The sequence below is a fragment of the Lycium barbarum genome, chromosome 10 (assembly GCF_019175385.1).
Source record: "Lycium barbarum isolate Lr01 chromosome 10, ASM1917538v2, whole genome shotgun sequence".
Classification (NCBI taxonomy): domain Eukaryota; kingdom Viridiplantae; phylum Streptophyta; class Magnoliopsida; order Solanales; family Solanaceae; genus Lycium; species Lycium barbarum.
Genome location: NC_083346.1, coordinates 95,473,611 through 95,495,042, shown reverse-complemented (window position 1 = coordinate 95,495,042; position 21,432 = coordinate 95,473,611). Strand labels below are relative to the sequence as shown.

The 21,432-nt window shown below is 35.2% G+C and overlaps 1 protein-coding gene across 1 annotated transcript; it reads left to right on the top strand.

Annotated features, from left to right (window-relative positions):
- Positions 1-18,688: 18,688 nt before the first annotated feature.
- On the top strand, positions 18,689-19,711 carry LOC132613147 (uncharacterized). The gene has a single exon (XM_060327194.1). It carries the CDS (start codon positions 18,689-18,691, stop codon positions 19,709-19,711), a length of 1,023 nt encoding a protein of 340 aa, XP_060183177.1.
- The last annotated feature ends 1,721 nt before the right edge of the window (positions 19,712-21,432 follow it).

The following is a 21,432-nucleotide window of genomic DNA, read 5'->3' as shown; positions in this document are numbered from 1 at the left end:
CGGTTTTAGTAAAAAAAAAATTAATATAAAACCGACGGACAACGTCGGTTTTATTTTTAAAAAATATTTTAAATAATATGCAATTCAATTTGTTTTTTAAAAAAATAATTAAAAAAAAATTTAGGAAACCGACGGACATGGTCGGTTTTCAATATTTTTTTTAAAATTTTTGGGTCAAATCTGGTCAAACGTGCGGGAAAAACCGACGGACAGGGTCAGTTTTGTCCGTCGGTTTTTCTTTAAAAACATGGCAGACGGGTTTTATACCCATTTCTTCTCCTCTTCCAAATTAAAATTCCCATTCCCCTCAAACCCTACCCGCCGCCCCCCTCCCCTCCGCCCAGCCCAGCGTCGCTGCCTGCGCAGCCCATCCCCACCAACCCCAGACCCGTTTTGAAGTTAATTAATTGAGGTTAGTTTCTCTTAAATTAGGGCTTTTAAAATTCTTTCAATTTTAGTTTTATTTGTAGATTTTAGGCCTAATGCTAATCTATTTTGCTTTGGTAAACATCATTTGCAATGTTATTAATGTTGAATTTGTGAAAAAATATAAACTTTATTTGACTAGTTTACTTGTCATTTTTTTTTTTTTTTTGCTTGAGATTGTGCTATATTTCATGTTCTTTGCCAATGTATTTGTGTTAGCTTAGTTATCATTCTTTGTAATATTATTGATGTTGAATATGTGCAAAAATGTATACTTTAATTATTTGACTAGTTTTTTTTTTTTTTGTTGGATTGTGTTTTTTGTTAGAATTCCATAAGTTATTAGAATTGTTATTGATCATTCCAAATTATAATTAGTTGACATTGTGCTTTTCAAAGTTAGAATTGTTAAGTTATAGTATTTCTATAACCTCAATACTAAAATGTAGATTTTATTTCTCTAGATTTACTTTTCAATTTTTAGAATTGGTTGAAATTGTGCTTTTCAAAGTTAGAATTATTAAGTTATGTTAGAATTATTAAGTTATAATATTTCTATAACCTCAAAACTAAAATGTAGACTTTATTTGACTAGATTTACTTTTCAATTTTTAGAATTAAAGTTAGAATCCATAAGTTATTAAAGTTAGAATTGTTATTGAGAATTCAAAGTTAGAATTGGTTGGGATTGTGCTTTTCAAAATTATATTAAAGTTAGAATTTTTAAATTATTAAAGTTAGAATTGTTATTGAGAATTCAAAGTTAGAAGTGGTTGGGATTGTGTTGTCTTAAGTTATATTTTAAGTTAGAATTCTTAAGTTATAATATATTTCTATAACCTCAATAATTTATGGGTATATTTTTGTAGATGGACCGTATGTGGATGTATAATATGAATAATAGTAATCGTTTACTTGATAATAATACAATTCTATACTTGTTAAATTTTTGGCTACGATCAATATATCATTATTGAGTTATTAATTTTATGTATGCAGATGTCATCAGGTGGTAGTGATGAAGGTAGAGGTAGAAGTAAAGGTAGAAGTAGAGCTGGAGGTACTAGTAAGAGAAAAGATAAGAGACCTATAGATCCTACAGCTACTAGCAGTCAGTCCATTCCGTCCGCTCCACATATGCAATCTAGTCTGCCTCTTTTTTTTTATGCCTGGCTCTTCTATACAGGCCCAGTCTGGTCAGTGGGTCTTTCAGCCGACACCACCTCAGCCGGCATCATTTACCTATCCTACTTCTATACCTATACCTATGTATTGCCCACCACGTGGCAGATCTCCTAGCATATCGGCCACTTTGTCTCCTTCTCCTTCTCCAAATGGTACACCTCCAAGTGTATCTAATTTGCGCCTTAGAGATAGCAGCTCTGAGCCTGAGTCACTGCCATCCAACCAGTCTCAGACCCATCTTCGACCTCCTGCACCTGCACGTGCACCTGCTCCTGCTCCTGCACCTGCACCGGCTCCTATACAGGCACCGATATATCATGGTTTACATCCGGGAGATAGAGATGCGATGGGTCGAATTTTCATTGTGCCTGAGGGAGCTGGGTAATATTGTCTTTTATTAAGTTTTCCTAAAGTTTTTTTTTCATCTTAATCTAATATGCGTTAAATTCTTTAACTGCAGGTTCTATCCAGATCACGACACTACAAAAGTCTTGCTGGATGTTATTCGGAGGCTTTATGGCAATCATTTTTATACTTCATGGGGTGAAATCCCATATGATACTCGACAGGATATGTTTAGAGAGTTTAATGTATGCATCTTACTAAACATTTCATAACTTGAATTTACTTTTTAGATAAATCATCTAACATTAGCTATTTGATTTGCAGATGTATTGTACATGGGATCCAATGGACAATGATAGGGTTGCTGCAAACTTTGACAGGAAGGGGAGTGCAAGGTTATCTAATTGGTTTTCGAGGGCTAGAAGGTATATGAAGATGCCCCAATGGCTAAACGCTGAAGTCTGAGCAGGCAAAGGCTGCCCGTGCATCCCAGAAAGGTGGCTCTTTGCACACTGCGGGTGCAAGAACTCAGGGGCACGTGGCTAGGACAATGGTAAGTAATTTTATACTTTTAAAGTTACCTACGATCAATATATCATTATTGAGTTATTAATTTTATGTTTAAATTTTTTTTTTTTTTGCAGAAAAAAGCTACGGGACAGATGCCAACTCAGGATCAGCTATTCTAAAGACCCACACAAAAAAGAAGAAGCAGGAGTCGGATCCGACCGTATGGGTTGAGGACAAGGCTCGTAATTTCTATGTAAGTGATAATTTTATTATTTAAGTAATTATATATAAGTTTAATTATGATATATTCGTTATATACTAAGTTTCATTTTTTAATATATAGACGCAATTTATGGATAATGTGAACCAGTACAGCCAAATTCAGCCTGAGCATCCAAGCCGTCCTCCACCGGAATTAGAGATAGATTTGTGGTGTAGAGCAGTTGGGGGAGTACAAAAGGGTAGAGCGTACGGTCTAGGCCCAAGGAACAACTTAAGTCGCCTTCGGTCAGGATTGCGAGGTGAAGGGTCTTCTCGACAAGCCGAGGGAGTTGATAGTGTTCATGTCGCAGCTATGGCGCAACAAATTGCTAAACTTAATAGGAAATTAGCTGAGACTGAGGCAAAAAGATTTGAGGAAAGTAACACCATGAAAGCGAGCCTTGAATCGCTCATGGCACAAGTTAAAAGCCACATTGCATGTGGACAATTTGGTGTGCCCCCTTCTCCCGCCCCCTCCGACCCAGAAGATGATGATGACGGTGATTACGTAGCCCGGACACCGGATGATCAGTTGTAGTAGTTTGGATTTAATAATGGACTTATGTTAAAACTAGTTAATGGTACTTTTGGTTGGACATTTAAATATTTCTGAACTTCGAAGGTCTATTTAGATCGTATTTGATGTGTTTAGATAGCGTTTGATGTGTTTTATTATTACTTAGGGTGATTTTATGTATTGTAGCTCTTTTAGAATTGATTTGGAGCATTTTAATGCTAGTTTTGAGCAGCGTTTGGTATTGGTTTCTGTGCAGGTGTGGCTGCAGAAAATGCATGAATTGCATGCAGGAAATTTTCCAGAAAACCGACTCAGTCCGTCGGTTTTCTGGAAATAAATTCTTAAATTTTATGAAAAAACCGACGCACTGTGTCGGTTTTTTATTTATATTAAAAAAAAAACGGACGCAGTGCGTCGGTTTTTTCATAAAATATATATTGTTTTTATATAAGATCAAAAATCAGAAATTAAAAAACCGACTCAGTCCGTCGGTTTTTTTAATTTTTTTTTTAAATTATTGGATAAAACCCGACGGACCACGTAACCGACGCTGTCCGTCGGAAAAAACCGTCGTTGTCCGTCAGTTTCCAAAAAGCGAGGCTATTTAAACCGACGGACCGTAAATGGTCGTTTCCCGTCGGTTTCATTAAAAACCGACACGGTCCGTCGATTTTCGTCGTCGGTTTTTCTCGTTTTTTTAGTAGTGAAAGATGTTGATTTGCTTCTCTTATTTATTTGCAATTATATAGTTTATAACACGTTATCAGCATGTGACTCTACTACTGAGTTGGATTCCAGTAATTCAAAATTGACGAGTTGTTTGGCGTATGCTATTGGTCGGTACTCTGTCTCCACGAAAACTTTTACCGAGAGAAGGTTTGAACTTTGGATTTATAATTTATTTGCTCGCCTTAAAGGTAAGTATTTTTCTATCGCTTAAATTTATTGTTGTATACCTCAAAGAAAGTCTAGTAGGGGTTATTGCTTATATTACTACAAGTTAAGCAATTCAATATTTTTCATAATCTGGTAGAGTTAGCAAGCAATATATGGACACCAATAATAGAAATAGTTTCTAATTAAGTTCTGCTATGGCTAAATTATATTATAACTATCAGAAGTGGTAATATTTTTATACGCTTATTGTGATTACAACTGAAGATACATTAGAGAAAAATTCTCTATATTTTGTTTATGTCTTGTTTTGCTCGTGAGTAGCAATATCTTAAAAAAAGGTCATAAGCTATCATAATTTGATATGCTTAAGGTGTGATAAGATGCGTTTCGTTATTGAAGAATGAGAATGTTTGATAAATGTTACAAATACGAATCAGCTCCCTGAAGTGAATGTGACAGTATTTGGTAAAGCTTAGAAATATGGACGTGCGTTTGGTTGTGAAGTTATCGCGACTCATCTCCAAAAGAGGTAGAATAATTGAGAAAAAAATATTTTAAATATTCTACGCTTTATTCTCGATGTAATAAACTCAAAAATCTGCTTCCGAAGTAGCAAACTCAGAAATCTGCTCCCAAAGTAGCAAGATTTGAACTCTACACCCGAAGTAGTAGAACTTTGAACTCTACTCCGGTAGTAGTAGAACTTTGAAAGAAGTAGAAATTTGAACTCTACTCCGGAAGTAGTAAATTTTGAGACCTACTCCCAAAGTAGTAAGACTTTGAACTATACTCTTGAATAATAGAGCTCTGAAATCTACTCCCAAACTAGTAGAAACTCAGAAATTTAGTAAATACTCTGAAATCTCTTCCCGAAATAGTAAGACTCTAAAATCTACTCCAAAGTAGTAGAATCTTGAAATTTACTCCTCAAGTAGTAAGACCTTGAAATTCGCTCTCGAAGTAGTATATCTTTGGACTTTACTCCCGAAGTAGTAAAACTTTAAACTTTACTCCTGAAGCAGAAAGAATTGGTAAAATATGTGAGAAATATTCTGAAGCAATGTCTTTTTGTGCTTGATTAAAATAATGAACTACAGATGAACATCGTGTATCAAGCACATTCAAATAATCTGGTTTCACTCCCCGAAGAAGATGAAGAAATACCACAACCTACCTCTTGGAGAGATAAAATAACAAAGAAAATACATGTAGTATAAAAGTCATTGCAACACGTACCTGTCGTACGTAGAACATCACGAATAATTTTATTAAGTATCATTCCAAGGCAAAAGAAATCGGAGTAGAATGTTTCTACTATAACCACATTGATACATTATGGTTAGTTGTTAGTGATATTCTCGAAGGATATAACAATTAATGTATCTTTTCCTGAAGGATGTGATTACTATGTGGTTCCCGATTTGATGCAAAATATTAGATGTTAACGGCTAATCTCCTTGAAGGAGATATTTGAAATACTGAAGTTTAGAACTTAACGTTTACTTTTTATACTTTATAAAATAAAATTGTCCTTAAATTTTCATTTGATTGTTGTTTTCTTTAATGACACCAGTGGTGTGTCTAACCAAATTTTCTTTCATGATACAAGCCGTATCTAAGCAATATTTGATAATATAAATATATCTTCCAAGGGCTCCAGAAGAGCTAATTATTTGTTTACAAGAATCATGACATGACTAGTAGTGCCCACATAATATCTTATTATGGTATAAATTAAAGTGTCCTGAAGAGGTTATAAATGATAGCACCATTCATCCTAGATCGTAATTGGTACATCGGAACACAAATTGTAGTAAACCTGAAGTTTATTGACAATAAAAATTATTATCATATTGAGACTACAAATGATTGGAAGATTAAATATCTCCAAACAACGGGTAAGAAATACGTATGTGAAACGTTACCTGAGCATAATAAGATCATATGCCACAATAAACCAGAAGTTTATTGATATTAAATCTTATGCAATAGTAAATCAAAAGTTCACAAAACTAATAGCACATGTGTAAAGTTGAATTTTACTAGTATAAATAATTCTATCAGTTGGCATGAGCAATTTTGCCATCCAATTTAAATATGATGTGCATATTGAGTATTACGCATATATTGAAGAACTAGAAGATTCTTTAATAATTTCTTTGTGTTTCTTGTTCTCATGAAAAGTTAATTATACCGGCTAATGTTAGGATTGAATCCCCTAAATTCTGAAGAATATCGAAGGTGAATATGGGCCCGTTCACCTGCCATGTGATGCCTTAAATAGATACATCTATGACATGATCACATGTGCGTTTATTGTCAACCTATAGTTTGACATGTGCAGAGTTGATTGCTCAATATAAATTGAGTTAATAGCACAATTTCCAGATTATGTAATCAAGACAATTCATTTTGATAATGCTGATTTATACGAAAGTTGGTTTGTTTTTGAATGCCTCTAATAAATGGCTAAACCATTGCTTATGAGAACAAAGCTTCAGGTGTTGTTTTGAGATATGGTATATTGCATACAACAACACTTGTATACATCAGATCACTAAATTATGATTAATTTCCCCCCTTTCAATTGGCTTAGGGTCAGGAACCGGATGATTGTGCATCTAATAAGTTTTGGTGTGCGGTATATAATTAATTAATCCACCACGATACATATAGATGGATTTCCTGAAGAAGATTCAGGGATATGTGTTAGTTTCTCTAATATGAGGGGGAGATAATAAGCAACTAAGAAATATGTTGTAAATTATCATCAGTACGATCCTCATTCAAAAAATAATTCAAGTCAAATGCTAGAAACATTTGCTGAACTAAGTAATTTTATATTTCAGCTGCAAAATGCTCCTATTAAAATTAATGTCCCCGAAGGACAGAGTCTACGACATGCATGAAGTGTGGTAGACCAATCGGTTTCAAATACAATAATTTTAAAAAAGGAGAGGCACAAATGATCATAATGGTCATAATAAAGAGGCAATGTGCTCTTGAAGAGCCTACGACATAACACTTCATGAAACCTCATGAGAGGTTCAGGTACCTGAAAATAATGAAGTAATGAGATCTCAGTAAGTTATGTCGAATTGCGAGCCGATATAAATGGTATCTCGTCGACGATATCTTTGATATAATATAGCGCAATGTTATAAAAGATTATGATGATCTAAGTTCTACGTCTATTAAGACATGCTGACGTAGAATAATTACCAAGTGAAATGATGCATCTTGATAAGCGTAAAGTTATTAGACCTGCAACCCAGGCATCTAAAGATGTCACGTCATTTAAATACTAAATGAAAGTTCCCACAGCCTATATGGCTTACTTGACAAAATTTATATGAAAATTTCTAAATGATTCAAAATGCCTGAAGCATATACAAGTTCTTGAAAAACTTGTTTATAATCCTTAAATGGATTGAATGAATCAAGACTGGTGTACTCGAATTGCCTTAATGAATATTCATTGACGAAGGATACAAAGATTACTTTGTTTACACTTGTCTCTTTATGATAATCAAAATCTTTCATATTGTTGTGCAAGTTGATGACTTGAATATTATTGAGCTCTTGAAGAGTTTCTAAATTGTAACGACCCGATATTTTTATTCTCAAGTGGATTTTAAAGTTATTCCCTTAATTATAACTTACTAACTTTAACAGAATTCATATCGGAGCGGGTAATATGGAATATAGTCACACCATATGCTTATATTTATTTATTTTGTTGAAAGTATTAGTAGCAGTACATATATAGTTTGGGGTAGTCAATTAATTAGTGAACAGTGGGCTAATATCACTTTACATAGACTGAATAATTAAGGACTTAAATATTTTAAAAGGAAAGGAGTGGGCCAATTCACCCCAAATTGCAGACCACGTCTTGAGAGATGATTAGGGATTGGAAGATTTCTGGTATTGAGGAGGTATCATCGTAACATCAAGCGAGGGTTTTGGCAACATTAACTGAGAGTGAGGAGGAGTAGAATTTCCTACTATCGCATTCAGGTATTGCACTAAATTCATCCTCTTTTTCACTTGGCTTGCTCCGTAAAGGAAAAGAATTAGATGAGAAGTGGAGGCGAGTCAAATCAATATGCCACCCCACAGTCATCAATCTGTATTTTTGAGTCCTAACCTTTTCTTGTTGCTTATTTCATCATAGACAGGAAATTAGCATAGGCTCTGTTCTAGAAATTCTATAGTTATACTTCATTAATTGAGGAGAATGTATGATGTGTGAGGCACGTCATGCTATAATTGTGTGAGAGTTTTATTAATTGACAAGTGCGCATTGTGGTCCCAGGGGCGGCTCCAATGTAAGGCCACTAAGGCATATGCCTTTGGCCCCATAATTATAGGGCCCCGCTTTTGTTATTAATTTTTTTAATTATGTGTTACTCTTCTTTATTTAATTATTTTTAAAGAGAACTCCAAGGCTTTTTGTATAGAAAAAGGGATGACAACATTTCCTTTACTTTTAGATGATTGATATTTACATATGGGGCCTCACTTTTACTTTTAGTGTGTTAGTTTCTCATTATCCTACATAATTTCAAAGAAAAAGTCAAAACTTGTTGGCATAAAAAAAATATTATAATAAAATTATTAATAACTTTACATCTCAAAAAGTTAAAAAAATAAATTTCAAACAATCATATATATATATATATATATATATATAGTTAATTTAAGTAGAAGGCCACGCATTAGAGTTTGGCTTTAGGCCACAAATATCATGGAGACCGCCCCATGTGGTCCCATTTGATTACTAACTTTTCCTTCTCTCTTTACCCACCACCCCTTCTTCCGGCCACCCTCCCAATCCTACCTATAACTTATACCAACACGCCTTACTCATCTCCATTTGGCAAAAGCTTGAAAAAACACACTATTTATTTTTTAGTTTGTTTATACATCTCAGTTAATTGCACAAATCTAAACAACACGCTAAGAGACTGTGGAAGAATTACTAATTTCGTGAAATTTGTATTTCCTTAATTAATTAATGAAAGTCATTTTAAGATGAAAAAGGATAATGATAAGAATAAGAATGTTGAATTTATTGTTAAGAATGCTGAATTTATTGTTAAGTATAAGTTATATTTGAGCGAGAATATGCCAGCGCAATTCACGCAGTACCATTGTACGCAGAGGCGGATGTAGCTTCTGATATGGGATTTCTTTTAACTCAGTATATTTTACGCGAAGTATAAATTTATATGTAATAGTTAACTAAAACATTGCAACAAATAGTAGATATAAACTCATAATTTCCAATATATAATAATTACAATACTGAGAACCTTAAAATGTGAATGCATAAAACTTAAATCTTATATCCACCACTAATTATACCAAGCATCAAGTGGATAAAATTGATATATGCAAGAATATAAAAAAAAAAATGTGTGAAAGAAAAACCCATGATCAAAACTAATCTAGATGGAGCATCTTTCATTTATCTGTCTCAATTTATGTGATAGTTTTTTCTTATCGAAAGTTAATTTAATTAATCTTCGAAACGACCTATAGATCAACTCAATATTTAAAATTAAAATTTAGATATTCAAAAGCTTCATGAAAAGTACTACTCTATAAGTTGCAAAAATTTTCATATTAATATGATGAAAAAATACATTCTAAAAACTTTCTCAAAGTTCACATAATTTAAATCTTGAAAAAAAAAATCACATAAATTGAGGTGGAAGGTGTATGTTTTTTATGTAGGTGTTTATGACTTCTTTTCATTTCTGGGTTATGACAACAGTACTTACACTTACGTAATTATTTGTTGGGTTTACCGCTGCTCTTTTCATTATGTTTTTTTTTTCTTTTTCGGGAGAGTATTTGATGGATTTTAAGTGTCTTTGGATGGAGTTACTTAGAGAAGAACGAGAGAACGAATTAATTTTATAGTGTAAGTATGTTAGAAATAAGAGATTTAGGCGAGAAATATTAAGGATTTTCCGTGAATGAAAATATTAAAATGGGGAAGAAACACATTTTTTGAGTAAATAAATAAAGCATCTTTGTAAGGAAAATAAAATAAAGAAGAAACAAAATTTGGAAAGCAGCTGGACCAAAACATTTGGAAAAAGAAAGAAATAGAGAGAGATATAGGGCAGCTGGGACTTTGGACCCTTTTTTTTTTTTTTCAAGTGGGACACTTGGTAAAATATGAGAGGAATCTCATACAAGTATTGTTTGCCACCTAATAGGTGTGCTTCTTATAAGTTTTTCTTTCACACATTTTTTTTAATATTCTTGCATATATTAATTTTATCCACTTGATGCTTGGTATAATTAGTGGTGGATATAAGATTTAAGTTTTATGCATTCACATTTTATGATTCTCAGTATTGTAATTATTATATATTGGAAATTATGAGTTTATATTGACTATTTGTTGTAATTTTTTAGTTAACTATTACATATAAATTTATATTTCGCGTAAAATATACTGAGTTAAAAGAAATCCCATATCAGAAATTACATTCGCCTCTACATACAATGGTACTGCGGTGCATTGCATTGGCATATTCTTGCTCAAATATAACTTATACTTAACAATAAATTCAGCATTCTTATACTTATCATTATCCTTTTTCATCTTAAATGACTTTCATTAATTAATTACGGAAATACAAATTTCAGGAAATTAGTAATTCTTCCACAGTCTCTTAGCGTGTTGTTTAGATTTGTGCAATTAACTGAGATGTCTAAGCAAACTAAAAAATAAATAGTGCGTTTTGTCAAGCTTTTGCCAAATGGGGATGAGTAAGTGTGTAGGTGAAAGTTATCGGTGGGATTGGGAGGGTGGTGTTTAAACAGTGAAGGAAAAGTTAGTCATGAAATGGGATCACCAATTGTAAATTAATGAAACCCTCACCCATCATAAAAACTTTTTATGATATGGCATGCCTCACCCGTCATAAAAAATTTCGTCTTACACCATAAAATTTTTCATCCTTTATCACATAATATGCAAAGAATTATCTTTTGGGAGACAAAATGATTATGGCGCACTGATGGTGTTGAATAGGCTTTGGGAACAACAATAGTATTTTTATATTGGACAAAACTTCTCAAGATTTTAGTTCTACTTTAATTGGACAGGGAATACGTTGGGCTTCTGCAAATATGTTGGACTAGTATTATCAGAGGCGGATCCATATGGAAGGGTGGGAGTGCACGTCCTTCAAAAAGAATTATGTATATATATATATTTTGAAAAAATAGTATATATTTAATTGTGCACTTTAATAAATGAAAGTGTCTTTGGGGCACATTCGTTGTAACAGTTGCTTCCCTTACATGTCACCCCGGATCGAACCCGAATGTCACTTTTAATTATTTTTTATTTTTAGGAAAACAATAAGCGTAAAATGAGCTCGCCCAGATTCAAAGCTGCACTGTCACCACATGTTGCACAGCCTTAGCCACTGAGCTATCTCTTTCATTTGTTTCACTGTGTTAAATTTTATTTATTACACATATTTGACCTATATATTTGTATTTTCGCCACTGTTACGCTATTAGTGACTGATCCGACATGATATTATCCCTCAGTCGTCATAAAAAATTTTGTTGGCATTTATGTTAAGATAATGATACCCCCGCCGTCTTAAAATCCTGGATCCGCCTCTGAGTATTACTAAATTATAATTAATGTGTTGGTATAGGAAGGTTAATGAGACAGACTCTCTACAATATTGTGCTGAGAAAATATTTTTACCAATGCGTTTTGATTTTTGAATACGTGAGTGATTAAAGGGATTAGTCGACTAATAGCATGTCAATTATTGGACTTGAATTCGAGGTGTCCTAAAATTATGGGATTAGTTTTTCTAGACTAATTTAAACCCGTTATTTATGCTTTGAATAGATTGAGGCCATTGGATATTGTTTGAAGAGATACTGGCGTTTCAAGAGAGGTTTGTGTACCGGTTATAAGACAAGTGAGGCTTAAACTCTTAATTTACTTGCTTTTCATAAAAAAACATATGCTTTGTGTTGTATGTATGCATTTAAACCATTTAGTTTGTGTGAGTGGACAAGCATGATCTAAACTGTGTAATTTACAAGCGTCTAAAGTAATGACCGTATGAGTCGCTTAGCGTAATTTCGCTTAAATAGATACTTGCTATATATGTAAGGTTTCGAATTGGTATTAATTGGATGTTTGTTCCATTTTATCATATCTTCAGACGGGCATACTCCGACAGGCCCTGTTGGGTTCGGTTGGAGGTAGATGCCAGAATTATAAGTTACCCGGGTAAGATGTGGGTAAATAATCCCCGCTGCGAAAGACAGGGTAAGACATGGACATATACGTACTGTGTCCCGTGAGCATAGATTCAGATTCAGTGTACTTCATGTATTGCTTGTTTATGCTTCATGATTTCAGCTTCAGCTGCAGTGTTTGTATATATTTAATATACTTGTATTGTTTAATTACTTTTATGCATTATCAGTAATTTCTAAGTCTTGCCCCAGAGGTAAGCTGAGAGTGTGTCGAAGATCTTACTGGGTCTTTTAAACTCACGCTTGTTGATGTTTGTATGTGTGCAGGTGTGGTTAACAGTGACTAGGTAATCGATACCTGATTATTCTAACTATCTTCAGTCCAGTTCAGTCGAGGTGAGCTACCATTAGATCATGGCGGCCTCTTCTTCTTTAGTTGACTTAGTAGTGTTTCGAGCAGTGTCTCGTACTTCTATATTCAGAGTAGTAGTTCCACGAGTTTGATCTTATGGGGTTTATGGGCAGACTCGGTATTTGTAGTTCACTTCCGCACTTTTCTTTATATTATGAGACATTGAGGATTATTCATTTTATCCGTTAATTTTCGCATGATTAGCTTAGAGGGTTCGCCTTACGGTAGAAGCTTGTCAGGTGCCCTGTCACGGTCTGAGTGTCAGATTTGAAAAGCAGTAGATCATCTGCTAAAAGAACTGAGAAAATTGAATTGGTCCTGAAATATCATATCTTTGTGCAATTGATGCATTTCAATATCTTGCTATAGCTATGGACATGATATAGTTTTGCTCCTACATATAGATACTGAAGTAAGATCAATTGCGTCTTGCAAATGAAAGCCCTGACATGAATGTGTTTATCCTAACAAATATTATCAAGCTTTTGGATATACAGGGTATTCATATGATCGACGTAAATGTTTGATCCAAACATGTTATTTATGTCCATGAGGGGTTACTGTCATACCATGTTCCACGTGACGGGATAACAACAGTTCATAAAGCAAGCCAGGAATGTACTTGACATAATTCCAACAATATTACATGGCAAGGATGAACTCTATCAAGAGAATGGTGGCATAAGTGATCAGCCAGTTTGTTCAAATAATGATTTGACAGATTTGATCATAAAGGCACTGCCAACCTTAACATACAATAAGTTGATTTTCAAGATCGAAGTACATCATCTTCAAGGATTAAATGATGCTTTAATCAGGGGGAGTAAAATACGCACTGCACTCTTTTTCCCTTAATCAAGGTTTTGTCCTATTGGGTTTTCCTGGTAAGATTTTTTTAATGAGGCAGCAAGAAATGCATATTACCAGATATGTGTACTCTTTTTCCTTCATTGAGATTTTTCCCACTGGATTTTTCCTAGTAAGGTTTTAACGAGGCACATTATCTATTAATAAACATCCAAGGGGGAGTGTTATAAACCATTTTATTAAGTTGTATTTGGATGTATTATTAATGATTATACAAACAGAAGTGTAAATTGTACCACTTGACTTAAAGTGATAAATACAACTTGCACTTGCAAGTTGTATCTTAGTTGTGCTAAGTTGTGTCTAGGTTTTAGAGCAAATTGTACAAGTTGTATATGTTGTAGGTTGAGAGGCAAAACTCTTCTATAATAGGGAGCTTTGCCTTCTCATTTATAACACCAAGAAAAGTGATAATACAATCTCTCCCTCACTCTACAAAGACGTTGATTTGCTTCTCTTATTTATTTGGAATTGTATAGTTTTATAACTGTTGACACCCAATTTTGTCCCGCCTTCCCTAAATATTTATTTACATTTCTAGTATTTTTGGCAATTTAAGAAATAATTATTTATATTTTACTATAATTATTAGCTTTTGTTAATACCGGCGTTCATTATCCTGTTGTAGTCATTTCTGTTATTATTTTCACTTTATTACCATTACTATTATCATTATTATCATATTATTATCATTATTATTAGTATTATTGTAATTCGCATTATAATCATTTCAGCATTTTACCGCCTTATGCACGCGCATCGCATTCACTCTTGCGCAGTTGAGCAATAGCGTTTATCTACTTTGAACTTTAAAATGTTATTGCATGATTATTACGACGTCATATGACTTTATTTTATTTTATTTTTTATCCGGGCACTGTTAGTTACGTATTTTTATATAGCACACGTTAGTATATAATTGTTAAAATAGGCATTTTATTTAAATTTAGAAGCTCAAATCCGAGTCCAATCAATCCATATTACTTTTTCAGATCAGTTCATGAAATAGCCCACATTTTCAATTCACCCGGCCGGCCCATATTTTAATTCACTCAGCCACTAACATTAATGAACCAGCCCACCATTTGTTTAAACCTCCCAGCCCACTACCCTTTAAACAAAACCGGTCCATTAACCTTTCGGCCCGACCCGATCGTTTCAAAAGATATGGAATCACTAGGGTTCCTCTCTTTCACTCATACGCCGCACACCCCCCACCCCAGTGTGTCACACCCTCATCTTGATAGGGCATGATGGGCACCCGACTCCCTTCAGAGTCGAGCGAACCCTTAAACATTCGCTTTACGAAAACCTGTCATTTCAAAAACTTTTAAACACATGAAACTTTTCCAAATAGAGGTCATTATCTTTATACAAATTAAAAAAAACTTTCAATCAATTACGTACTTTTTACCAACTGAAATCATCTAAAAATACATACTCTTTTAACATCTATAAATGATTCGCACTTCTCGACGCCTTATCCACAGGACACTGTCTGCAAAGTCTCTAACACATACAAAACACCATAACAAAGGTACTCGACTCGGCAATACTCTGAACTGAGATAGAGCTCGCCAATCCCGCTGGAATACCTTCTAGCAAAATCTTCTACTCACCTGGGTGTACCTGCGTGGCATGAAACGCAGCCCCCGAAGAAAGGGGGTCAGTACGGAATATGTACTGAATATGTAAAGCGGGAATAAATGATAACCATCGCATAATTTAGGAAAGAAGAAATCATAACCAACCCAATACCTGCAGCCTTCGCTGGAAGAAACGTAAATATTTGCAATCTAACTAACATTTTCAAAATAAGTAATGTAATCTAACACACCTCCTTTAAGTGAATAATGCAATGCAACACACGTGCCGCTTCCGGCAAATTAATGATGGCCCCTTCGGGCAGCCGCTTCCGGCTCTATATTAATGATGGCCCCTTCGGGCAGCCGCTTCCGGCTCTATATCAATAATGGCCCCTTCGGGCAGCCGCTTCCGGCTCAACATCAATAGTGGCCCCTTCGGGCAGCCGCTTCCGGCTCAACATCAATAGTGGCCCCTTCGGGCAGCCGCTTCCGGCTCTATATCAATAATGGCCCCTTCGGGCAGCCGCTTCCGGCTCAACATCAATAGTGGCCCCTTCGGGCAGCCGCTTCCGGCTCTATATCAATAATGGCCCCTTCGGGCATGAATGCAAATATGCAAATGTATGGAAATCTCTTTTAAAGAAAATCCATAACATAAACTAAGGCCACGTGTCACATAGCACACTCAGACATAAACTGAGGCCATAGCGCACCCAGGCGTAAGCTGAGGTCATAGCTCACTCAGGCACGAGCTGAGGCCATATATCATATAGCACACTTAGCTACGTCATGAAGTCAGCTAGTGTCTTAGGCTTGAAAATCTCGCACCCCCTTCGGAGTGGTTTTTGGAACGTCTAAATAATAAAATCTCGCACTCCCTTCGGAGTGGTTTTGAAAATCGACTTTATGTTTCCTTTAGTACAAAACTAGTTTTCTTGAAATCATTAGTAAACCACAAACACGTTTCAAGTAAATCCGAGTTAGTCTACGAAAGTTACGAGCTTTTGAAGTACGGAACCTTCTAAAAACATTTCATAAGCCATATTTCGAAATTCAAGTATTATTCATATTAGGAAACTTCTGAATAATGTTTTGGACCAAATCAAATAGGGACCTTAAGATCATATTTAAGTATCAAAATATTCATCAAAGACTTTAGTCATATCGATTTTCTTTCGAACAACATTCGGAAATATACCCACTAAAATCTTTTGAACGTCATGTATATACATATCAAACCATATGGAGTACTTATGGAAATCAAAGACATCGGCCATCCTAGTGGCGCTAAGAATAGAATTTTCTTTAGAATAATACATATACGTTATTTGTTCATTTCATAAAGGTCATGCCAAAAGAAAGAAAGGTAGGCTCTACATACTTGTCAGTGACTTAGTCGTGGATCCTTTTCGCCTCGTCGCCCTTTTAGCCTATTTATATAAAGTAACGTTATCGTTAGTAACTATATTTTCTAGTCCACAATTCTATAACCCATTTCTTATTGAACCTATATTTTAGTTTATATATCCCCATTTAGGGTTTTTTATTATCTAAAAATCTAGCGAAAATCCGGCAGCACTTCCCCTATACATTCGCCTATCCCAAATTTTCAATCGCCCTCCTGTTGACACAAAAATACCAACAACAACATATGGATACAATCATATCTTCAATTCCTTCAATTCAACGAAAACAACATCATATTCACATCAACAAAATTCCAACTTTAACTTTCTAATCTTTTCGCCATATAATCCATGATAATAACAACCACACTACTAATTAAACTTCATTTACCATAGCTAGTTTAAATTGGCCCCATACGGCTCAAACTCCACTTCCATATCAACATACACAACTCTTGCAATTTCTTCCACATCCACCAATTCATACAAAGACTAATCATCTTCTAAAATATGTAGGAAAATATTAAACCTTACCTTAATAGTAGCGCCGTGAATAGTGACGCCGTGAACAGTACCCCGCCGTGAATAGTAGCCCGTGAACAGTTGCCATCGTGAACAGTTCGCCGTGAACAGTGCCCGAACCTCTCTCTCAATTCTCTATCCACAAGATAAAAAAATGATCTTTTGTTGCTGAATTTTTCTAGAAATATTGGGAACTTTTGTGCTGAAAAAAATGAGAATTTTGTCCCTTAAAAAGGAATGCTGAAGTCGGTTCACTGTAGCTACAATACTGTAGCGGTACTGTAGCAGTACCGCGGGAATGTTGTTTCTGCATCGACAGTTCAGTTTGTAACGTTTATAATTCCCTATTCCGATGTCCTATAAATGAACGGTTTGTTGCATTACAAACTAGACTCAACGAACTTCATTTTAGGATTTTGAAATACCTTAAAACTCCACATATACTATGAGGTATGCGCCTCCAAAGTTGACTAAAACCCGTCTCGCGTTTCTCAAATTTTCGTCGAACTTATTTTCTTCAATTTGCTCGATCTCGAAATATTCTGAAATTATCCATACATGATATTTATCACTTATTACACTAATAATGGCCATGTTCTCGTGTTTCAAAGTACTTTTTCCCGATTACGACTTACGAGATCGTAATTCACCCGTTTTCTTCGTTGTTACGTACTTTCCATGGCTTGAGCCTTTCAAAGCATCCTGGGATGTCTCCGATACCCCATTACTGCGATGAGGTACATGCCATACTCATGCACTGGAAATGCGAGGTATAACACAGTGCTTCTCTCTTCTCTTCCTCTCTCTCTTCATTGACAAAACAAGGCAAATCACAGATGCCTTTCGTCTCCATCAGGCCATGTATGGCCAGTTTGTTAACATTATTGAACTCAATAATGTCGATCAACTGATCTGTGAAGAAGTAGAAATGGACAGGTCAACTGATCAACAAAGTGAAGAAGAAGAAATGGACAGGTCAATTTCGATATTTCCTAAATCTGTGAAACACACATATTTTGGACTATGTAAGGAAACATTTGGACCAGATGAAGAAATACTTGGGCCAAATCATCACTCAAACCCAAGTCCCACAAACACAGATTATGTTGCTGCTGGCCCAATTATCAAGCACAGCCCAAAACAAACACAACTCAGCACACAGTTGTCCAACCATAATTAGCAACATGACAAATAATACTTTTGTACAGAGTTTGTTATTTTTCTAGCCAATAATATTAGAGCAAGTGTTTTAGGAGATTCATTATTTTTCTGTACATACAATACTTGTATAAATATAGTACATCATCAATGAAACAGTGCACAAACAATTTCCCAAATTCTGTATCTTTTTCTCTACTCATTTTCCAATATGGTATCAGAGCTACAGTGAGATCCTCATCTACTGAAGCTTCATTTCTTCTTTCATTTTAATACCAACTTGAATCTGTTCCTTCTTTTTCTTCTGACATCTCTCTTTTTCTCCACATCAACACAAATGGCTGGAAACACCACTCAAACACAAGAAACTCCTAACAATGGGTCTGTTGATTCTAGCAGTCCCTATTTTCTTCATGCCTCAGATTCACCTGGCATGAATCTTGTCAACTTCATCTTTGATGGTCATTGCTATGGTGGATGGAGGAGATCCATATTCATTGGACTTGCAGCAAAGAACAAACTGGGGTTCATTGATGGAACCTGCAAAGCTCCTTCACCAGATTCACCTAAGCACAAGCTCTGGGATAGATGCAACAACATGGTGACTTCATGGCTATTGAACTCCCTATCAAAGGATATAGCTGGGAGTGTCCTTTATTACAAAAGTGCTAAGGAACTATGGGAAGATCTAGAGGATAGGTTTGGTCAGCCAAATGGGGCCAAACTCTATCAGCTGCAAAAGGAACTTGTGGATTCAACACAAGGTGCATCAGACATAGCAGCTTATTACACCAAAATAAAGAAGATCTGGGATGAACTAGATACCTTGTACACCAAGATAAGTTGTTCTTGTGCTTGCTCCTGTGAAGGAAAACAAAAAATGCTTAAATCAATCCAAGATGAGAGGTTGATTCAATTTTTGATGGGTTTAAATGAGGTTTATGCACCTGTAAGAAGCAACATACTCATGATGTCTCCTTTACCAAATGTTAACACAGCTTATTCTCTTCTCATTCAAGATGAGAAACAAAGGGAGGTTTATGCTAACCCACGTTTCCCAGGAGCAACATCTTCTTTTCATGTGACTCAACAGAAGTCTAGTACAGGAAACCTTTACCAACAGAAATCTGGTGCAGGAAATTTCTATCAGAATTCCAAAGGAAAGAACAACAACTACAATAGCAATCTTTATTGCTCATATTGTAAGAAAACAGGACACACAATTGAAAAGTGCTACAGGCTGATAGGATACCCCCAAGATTTTAAGTTTACAAAGAGTTTGAAAGCACAAAATCCTAATAGAGTTGCTAACAGTGTATCAACAGGTTTTCAACCTGTGTTCTCAGGTCATGGACATTAGATGTCTGGACCTTACTTTCAAGGGCAAGCAACAAATATGCAACCTGGTTTCACAAGCAATGGACAGCAGGGACAACATATAGGAATGCAGCCTAGTATTGGAGTACAGGCTAGTATTGGAAATGGAGCTTTCTCCCAGGATCAGTATATGCAGTTGAATCAAATGTTTCAGAGTGCACAACTTGGGCAAAGTGCATTTCCTCCCAATGCACCTTCAGATGTGCAAGCAAATGTGATTCAATATGCTGGTATCTTTCAAAACAATCCTTTAGCATATTTTACTTATGCAAATTCTGGGTGTTGGATTCTAGATTCAGGAGCCTCACAGCATATGTCCTATGATCCTGCTATTTTCACTAACTTATCAGTTCTAAAGGATCTTTTAACCATTAAATTACCTAACTCTTTTACTGTCAAGGTGACTCATGCAGGATCTGTTTCTCTTTTTCCTGATCTAGTGTTGAAGAATGTGCTATTTGTCCCCTCATTCAGAATAAACCTAATCTCAGTACATAAATTTTGTGTCCAATTCATATCTACTCTAATGTTCTCTCCTACATGTTGTCTTTTACAGGGCCTTTCAATGAAGAAGCCTCTGGTTCTTGGTGAGGAAAGGAATGGGATCTACATGCTCAATTCTTCTAATTTTGTTCAACTTTTTTTTCAAGACAATACTAGCACTAATTCTAGCAAATCTATTTCCAGTTGTAATATCCCTAGTAGTTGTTTTTCTGTTCCTGTAGGAGATAAGGATGATGTAAGACTTTGGCATCAAAGGCTAGGCCATATGCCCTTTACTGCAATGAGAAATCTTAGTTTCAATTTACCTAATCCTTCTGATGATTACATTTGTGATGTTTGCCCTCTTGCATGACAATCTAGATTGCCCTTCACACAGAGTTCCATTAAAACCAAGAAAGCTTTTGAACTTATTCATATTGATACATGGGGACCCTATAAGCATCCTACCTATGATGGTTTTAGATACTTCTTAACTATTGTGGATGATTTTAGTAGGGGTACTTGGACTTACTTGTTAACAACCAAGAGTAATGCTTTTCCCATGATAAAAAATTTTCTAGCCTTGGTTGAAAGGCAGTTTAGTACCCAAGTAAAGTGTATTAGGTCAGACAATGCTCTAGAACTAGGTTCTGGTTCTATTTTATCTTCTTATTTTGCATCACAAGGGATTCAACATCAAACCTCTTGTACTGCCACCCCTCAACAAAATGGGATTGTTGAGAGGAAGCATAGGTATCTTCTTGAGACATCTAGGGCCTTACTACATCAATCTAAAGTACCTATTACCTACTGGGGAGACTGTTTACTAACTGCTACCTTTTTAATTAATAGATTCCCTTCAAGTGTTCTTAAGGGAAAGTCACCTTATCAAATTCTATTTGGTCAACCTCCTTCTTACACATATCTCAAGTGTTTTGGTTGCCTATGCTTTGCTTCCACTTTGACACATAACAAGCCCAAATTTGCACCAAGGGCAGTACCATGTGTTTTCTTAGGTTATCCTCCAGGAAAGAAGGGTTACAAAGTAATGGATTTGCAAACCAAGAAATTGTTTATTTCCAGGGATGTACAATTTTATGAGCAGGTTTATCCTTTTCCCTCTAGTGTTCCTTCACCTCCTATATTTTCTACTCAACCACCATTCCCTGAAGATATTTCACCCACTATTATTCCTGCTCAACCAAATATTGAAATTACAGA

Excerpts from the sequence above, each read along its gene's own strand:
- LOC132613147 (XM_060327194.1), top strand. The coding sequence starts at position 18,689 with ATGGCTGGAAACACCACTCAAACACAAGAAACTCCTAACAATGGGTCT.